Consider the following 8,353-nt stretch of genomic DNA (forward strand, 5'->3'; position numbering starts at 1 on the left):
ACCCCGAATTTGCCTTATTTCATGGATGAAGATTCATTTTTGTGGTCAAGTCCGTATCGCGGATTCGTTAAGCTTTAGGATAACTGTCTGTTGTTATGATTGTGAGGTGTACATTTTCGACTTCTGCAAGGTTTCAAATAACATCGAACTCATTATCATGCATCATTCGGCAATGCTCGTTTTATGTTGTCTAGCCTTTTGGATATATACCTGTATGCTATACGCCATGGTATTTCGTGTATGGTGTACATGTCTGTCAGCATGTTTCATATATGACCATGATGACGTCAATTGTATTTGATATATTGAATGATAGTAAGGTGTCTATGTCTGGCTGTCGGTCAGGGTTCATATACTTTTGACCTTATGTTTCGAATTAATTTGCCAAGCATAACTTTTACATTTGTCAGTTTCTAAGGCACTGTAAGGATCAGAACACATTTATTTGGTCTACGGGATATTTGTAGAGATTTGTATGTCATGGTTCATCTGAACTTGCACTCTTTTTATGAACCATTGGCAAACATAATTTAAAAAATAGAAGATGTGGTATGATTGCCAAAGAGACAACTATCCACAAGAGACCAAAATGACACAGACATTAACAACTATAGGTCACTGTACGGCCTTCAATAACGAGCAAAGCCCATACCGCATAGTCAGCTATAAAAGTCCCCGATATGAAAATGTAAAACAATTCAAACGAGAAAACTAACGGAATTATTTGTATAAAAAAATGAACGAAAAACAAATATGTAACACATAAACAAACGACAACCACTGAATTACAGGCACATACATAAATAACGTGGCGGGGTTAGACATGTTATCGGGATCCCAACCCTTCCCCTAACCTGAGATAGTGGTATAACACTACAACATAAGAACGAACTATAAAAATCAATTGAAAAGGCTTAATTCATCAGATGGACAAAAATACATTAAGCGCATTTGACACTTCTAGTAAAACCCTTGATATTAAAGACGTTCAAAAAATTAACCATCATAAGTAAAGCAGACGAGACATTACAGCATTTGCGCTCTGGTGTTCTTTAGTCTGTAGTGTATAGTTAAATCAATCCACATTTATATATAAATAAATAAATAAATAAATAAATAAATAAATAATCTTTATTTCAAGAGGATGATCCCATTAGTTAAAACTAATCTTCCTGAGAGTCTTCAAAATAATAATAACATATTTATAAGTACATAGAGTATTAAATGACAGTTATACAGTTGTATATATACAGAACCTAAGCAAGTACTGTTGCACAAAATGTTGGTTATCGTTCAATCTCAAATTACTCATGAAAGATGCTATTTTGCTGTAATTTTTTGTTTGATGGATATCATTTTGGTTTGAACGTTGCATATCCATATTATTGGCTAAAAAGTGTCGGTCTGTCTGAATTGCACTTGCCCGATTTTCAGAGCTGAATCTTTCAAACTTATTTAGAGACGTTTTTAGTTGTTGTTTTTTTTTTAACTTTCGAGGTAAAGTGTTGAATAAAAAAAAATAGCTTTAATGTTCATCCTTATCAAAATAGTTACAGGCTTCAACCAGTTGCAGGTTTATTAAATGGTAAAAAAAATACTGATTTTTGATTACTATTAATAAGTCGGGTCACGAATTATCTTTCACGATCAACTTAATGCGTTGCCTGATCTTTCACGATCAAGTTTGATGGATATTCAACAAATTCAAGGTTTTCATATACAAATTAATGCTTTTAAGAGAAGAACATACCTTAATTTTACTGTACTATCAGATAGACCAAAGATTAAATTTCAAATATATCACGATAAACATTATATGTACAAAAAGCGTGTTATTTGTAATTACATTTGTAATTTCATAGACATGCATTGCGCCTTTTGTGTTTTTTTCATAAAGTACTGCATATTTTCTCTATCTTATTTCACAGTTATGTTGAGGAAGTTAGACCATTTTGACAGACATATTTTTTTGTAAGGATTTGTTCCGCGTTTTGAAAATTAAGCGATTTTTTCAAAGATTCTGACCTAGAAATTTCATCGAATGTCTTTCACGATCCGTTACCAGAGCTTTCACGATCGTCTCTCAATACTTGACCGCCGTTAGATATTCTTTCACGACCATTTCTCTCGTTAAACCGAATGATAACCGTGTAGTAGCCCTATCAAGGAAAGGACATACGTAAATAATCTTATTTTTTTCTAATGAATCCCCCCCATCTAACTCAAAATAAATAATCATTAGGGAGGATAACACACATCACTTGGCATGCTTCCCTCGAGGATTGAGATTTCTTATCAGTGGCGGATCCAGGGGGGGAGGGAGGGGGGGTTCCGGGGGTTGGAACCCCCTTTTTTGGCCGATCAATGCATTTGAATGGGAGCATATAGTTGGAACCCCTCCTTTACTCTGGGATTGGGACCCCCCCCCCCCCCTTTTTAAAATGGCTGGATCCGCGCCTGCTTATTGTTTCCTTAGCTAAAATTCTAGATAATAAAAAATATTATCTAAAAGCAGATAACATTGTTAACCACGAAAAATCCTTTCCAAAATTTTTCTAAGCAATGAACCTGTAAACAGATAAAGCAAAAAGTAAAATGGCTATACCAAAAGTCCAAACACATCAAAAGAATGGATAACAACTGTCATATTCCTGAATTAATAGAAACATTTTCTGATGTATATAAAGGTGGATTAAATCTAGTTTTATAACTGGCTAAATCTCAACTTGTATGAAAGACACATTAAATTCATTTTTTTTACAACGATGTTTGAACAAAACGAACAGATATAATAGGTTTAAACGTAAAAAATAAGTTTAAAGCAGTCACCATTGTGTTATTACCTTGATTACTATAAAAACAAACAAATATAGACAAAGCACATTAACAACAACGAAAAAAAAGAAAAAAAACATTGCAAATTAACACAATGACGGGATGTGTAAGTACCGAACCACGTTAACGGGTTACTATAGCTACTAAATATAGAATAAACAGTAAAAGTGATGATTTACAAAGACAAAAAAAAAGACCATTATAACACGTAAAGCCGCACGCAAATGTGAGGGATCATCGCGTTGAAACTAAAGGTAAACAAATAAGGAAATTCTATAGTTTAATTTGATTCTGATAGAGAAATTTATACACCATATTAATCAAGAAAAGTTTGATTTTCAAATGGTAATACATGGGAAATAAAAAAAATAAGAAAATTAACATATCTCTATCGCATGTCAATCATCTTACTTATTTTTCACCTTCAATACCTTTGTGTTAATTGTGTATTTATTATGTCACGATCGGTAAACACCTACTTGGTGTTACGGGTGCCACATGTGGAGCAGGATCTTCTTACCCTTCCGGAGCACCTGAGATCACGTCTAGTTTTTAATGAGGTTCGTGTTGCTTATTCTTTAGTTTTCTATGTTGTGTAATGTATTCTTATGTTTGTCTGTTTAGCCAAGCGTTGTCACTTTATTTTCGATTTATGGGTTTGACTGTCCCTTTGGTATCTTTCGTCCCTCTTCTACAATGAAACCCGAAAATTGGTAAGCAAGGAAAGTTTTCACTGAATGATCCTATCATTTTTTCTATTCCACATTATGAATTTGTTAAAAATATTATTGTAGTATATATTCATGCATTATATTGGTTCAAAATTTTCCTGCACATTATTAGTTGCATATGACTTAAGTTCTAATTAAAATCAAATGTTGAAAGTGCCCAGGGGCTTACATACGTAACAAATCAATATGTGTTTGAAAGAAACGTATACATTATGTAAAAGAGTATACTAAGTTCGATATGATAACGTGCCAATTTAATTTATTTTTAACGAAGTTTTAAAACTCAATTTTTACTAAGTTTTAAGATTGAATGTTTTTACTATTATTATTTAATAGTTCGGAGAATTTGCAGATATTGTATAACCACTCTTTAAATAATTAACAACCTTTCAAGAATGAAGGCGATATGTTATAGACACACGCATGTTCTACATTTTAGACGATGCTAGTAAAATAATAATTATCGCTGTTCGTGATGATTGCTTACTAGAACATACGCAAAAACGTATGATCGAACGGGTGCTCATGTGAAGAAGTCCCCATTGCAACAACTTATTGAGGTATCAATACGTGACCTGATGCAATGTGAAAAATCTAGTTATTAATTCCGATCGCTGTTATTTTACAAAATTACTGCATTAATTGTTAATTTGTTATCGTGTGGTATATGATTGAAGTATTTGCCACTGGTCATTAATCAAACAACCGTTTAAACAATTGACTGACAGCAGAAACCTTACTAACTTATTAACTATATTTTCTCCGAATTGTGGGAACTTTACAACTTCTAATCTGAAAAGTTTAACAATTTTGCAATGATTGAGGTAAAGTTTAAAGTATTTGAAGTTAGCAGCCGGTTCATTATTCGTTATTCGATATTCAATATCCAACAGGCTGTCAGCAGTCAATTCGATATTCAAATTTAGTTGAAAATCATAAAATAATATAATATTTCATGACATTAAAAGCATGATTTACATAGTTGGAATGAGTGAAAAAAGATACTTAGGAAGTCCCCTTTAAACTGTAGTAGATTCCCGTTCACATCGCAATGCCGAGAACTCCCTGATCTTGCAATCTGCCTAATATTAAGTAGACAGTTAGTTAATACGTAGATGAAAAATGACTGAAAGGAATTTGGGTACACTTCCTGTCTTCTATGTTTACAGAGGCCCCAAAGTGCCAGTTTCATATTCAAATATAAAGCGAAAACCTACCGAAGACCGCTGAATTGATTATGAGACCACCCTGGTCTTTCAATGTCCATACATTCAAGGAAATCATAGACCCTGTATATATAAAGATTGTATCGAAAGGATAATGTTATCTTCGATATCTACGGAGGGCTTAGATGTCACTTTTCAGCTAAAACATGCCAAAATTTCAGGATAAAGGGCACAGAGTAATGTCGAGAGCGCCCTGATATCTCAATCTTCCTAATATTAAGCAGACAGTTAGTTAATAGGTAGATACAACATGTAAAAGTGTTATTGAAAGGAATTCGGATACATTTCCTGTCTTCTATGTTGAAGGAGGGTCGAACGTGCCAGTTTGATATTCAAATTTTTTAGTGAAACCCTACCGGAGACCGCTTAAATGACGATGAGACCCCTTGGTCTTTCAATGTTTATAAGCACATTTGACCGGGATATAAAATATAATTGCTGAAAGTGTGTCCTTTTCCAATGAACAAGACCGCCCCGTACAGACAGCTATAAAACGCAGTTTTCATTTCAAAAATCTTCTCTGTCCTGAGTGTTCTTGCATTTATTTGTACTGTATTTCTCTCATGTAATATTGCCATTTTAGCGGTTTATCCAACATTGCCATAAAACGCGAGGTTTGGCTGGCCATACAATCAGGTTCAACCCACTAGTTTTTCTTAAAATGTCCTGAATAAAGTCAGGAATATAACAGTTGTTTTTTAAAAAGTAAAATTAAAAACAAAAATACTGAGGAAAAATCAAAAAACAAAAGTCCATAATCAAATGACAAGATCAAAAGCTAAAACACATTAAACGAATGGATAACAATTGTCATATTCCTGAATCGGAACATGTATTTTCGGATGTAGAGAATGGTTGATTAAACCTTGTTTTAAAGCTAGCTAAACCTCTCACTTGTATAACAGTGGCATCAAATTCCATTATTTTGACAACAAATGTGAACAAAACAAACATCTTCTTTTTTTTTTTATAAAGACATAATAGGTAAACATGTAAAAAATAGGGGTACAGCAGTCAACATTGTGTAATAATCTTAATCACTATAAAACTAAACGAATGTGTACAAAAGCTGTACACAATGGCATAAAGACCAAGCATATTAGCAAAAATGAAAGACATGAATACATAAATTTGCCAAAGAACAATAACACTATTACGGGATGTATAAGTACAGAGCTACGTCATATATGTATCAAAGAAACATATTAAGAAGGCATATCTACAAAGTACATAAGCAACAATAAAAAATAAAGAATACACAAATGTTTTACAATAGTTGTTTTCTTTGTATGTTTTATTGTCGTTTGTTTTTTGTTGCACTTCAGTGTTTCTGTTGTTACATTGTTTTCCTCTTATATTTGATATGTTTCTTTCGCTTTTATTTTATTACCCGGATTTGTTTTCTATCAATCGGTGTATGACTTTTGAAGAACAGCAGTATACTACTGTTGCCATCATTTACCATCTGTTACCATTTACAGATTGATAGGACAAAAGCATTGAACGAGTCTAAATAAATATGGTAGCCTGGACTCTAGAAATTAGCAGTATCAATGCTTGAAAGTTGATTAAATACGCAGCAACGTCTGGTTTAAATGAAGACGATAGATCCAACGCCTCGTGTTGAAGGATTGCTTTTTTATGTACATCAACTATTTTGCGATTACATTGTTGGCCATATACAGACAAAACTATCCCCTTTTTGTGTGTGTGTGTGTGTGTGTGTGTGTGTGTGTGTGTGTGTGTGTGTGATAAAGCCTACCCTTTATGTGCTTTGGTTGGTGTCACATGATAATTAACTTACTTGCAAACGATTGACTCAAAATTCCTAATGAAATAATTCCAATAAGATGATAGTATCCACAATTCTCCATAACTCTCTTGAAATAAATGACCATGACTCAATAAATTTCTGTTATAATTCAGGAACCATATAACAAAACCTATGTTAAATATTTGAAATTTTCATTGCAGCTTCTCTTGTTGGAGCAGTTTCTATGAAGGCGTTTTATTTTAAATGATACGTTATAAGAAATAAAATGCATCTTTTAACTCTTGTTAACATTTTTTACGAATAGAGCCAATCTAATGTGACAAACGTGGATCATTGCACGTAACATTTCATAGAACAATCATATTAATATTCATAACTAAGGATTAAGTTGAAGCATTGTACAGTTGAAGCATTGTATCACTGCTACAGTAAAAATGAAAATAAAATAAAATACAGAAACTAAGGTTTCAATTCCCTCAGGCAAAGATTATCTTAAATTGATTCTGCTTTTACTGTTTTGCCTCCTTTAACTGTTTTGCCCGTTTCAGTCATATACATGTAGTTCTTCGACGTTTTCGCTTTTAATACATCAATGGCCTTTAAATATTCGACTTTGGGCTTTACGGATGAATATTATTCTAGATAAGCGCTCCAGATACTGTTTTTAAAAGAGTTGTTACCATTCCATTTGATATTGTCAAAATTAAATTGATAATTTGTTAACAATATATTTTAGTTTATTTATTAGGTATTTGTTTTTAAGCAAAGGAAAGTTAACATTGTCATAATGCGGGAGGTTTGACTAGCCATTAAACTAGGTTCAATTCCCCTATGTTTCTTGAAATGTCCTGTACCAAGTCAGGAATATGGCGTAGGATTCAAAAATATTAAGTGTATGTTTATTTAAACCTTTTACAGAGATTCAATCCATATTAGCAGAACATTGTTTTTATGACGATAGTTATCAAAGATACCAGGATTATAATTTAGTACACCAGACGCGCGTTTTGTCTACATAAGACTCGTCAGTGACGCTCATATCAAAATATTTATAAAGCCAAAAAAGTACACAGTTGAAGAGCATTGAGGATCCAAAGTTTCAAAAAGTTGTGCCAAATACGGCTAAGGTAATCTATGCCTGGGATAAGACAGTCCTTAGTTTTTCGAAAAATTCAAAGTTTTGTAAACAGGAAAATTATAAAAATGACCACATTATTGATATTCATGTCAACACTTCGGTATTGACTACTGGGCTGGTGATAACCTCGGAGACGAAATGTCCACCAGCAGTGGCATCGACCCAGTAGTTATCAAAGGTACCAGGATTATGCTTTAGTACGCCAGACGCGCGTTTCGTCTATATAAGACTCATCAGTGACGCTCATGGGAAAATACAATATCAATATAGTAAGGACGTTCTCCGCATTCGCTAGTTGTTGTTTATTCCTGGTCGCCATGATATAGTGTGGTCGTTTTTTGTTGTCATTCAGCTATCAAGTATTTAAAAGTGACGAGTAAGGATAAATTATTTGAATTAAATTGTGCAAATATTGTACATTTCTAATATCTACATAATTGTCAATTATAGTATAGACACTGGTAAAGCTAATACAATACGGTAACTGTTAAAATATATCAGGGAAGAGAAGAAATAAAAAAAAAGATGTTAGATAAAAATATCAAACACTGAGATGTTATACAGCCTTTAACTACTATGGCCTCTCCTTATTACTCCAAAACAGAAGTAATAAAAATATATCGCCTTTACAAAATAAATGGGTATGTTT

General features: G+C 33.0%; 1 protein-coding gene across 1 annotated transcript in view; it reads right to left on the reverse strand.

Annotated features, from left to right (window-relative positions):
* Positions 1-6,821, reverse strand: part of LOC139523808 (uncharacterized) — a 20,127-nt gene extending 13,306 nt beyond the window's left edge. The window contains exon 1 of the mRNA XM_071318093.1: positions 6,597-6,821. Coding sequence (XP_071174194.1) covers positions 6,597-6,690 — 94 coding nt within the window. The 5' untranslated portion in view covers positions 6,691-6,821. The remainder of the gene's footprint in view (positions 1-6,596) is intronic.
* Positions 6,822-8,353: the final 1,532 nt, after the last annotated feature.

Source organism: Mytilus edulis, chromosome 5 (assembly GCF_963676685.1).
Source record: "Mytilus edulis chromosome 5, xbMytEdul2.2, whole genome shotgun sequence".
Classification (NCBI taxonomy): Eukaryota; Metazoa; Mollusca; class Bivalvia; order Mytilida; family Mytilidae; genus Mytilus; species Mytilus edulis.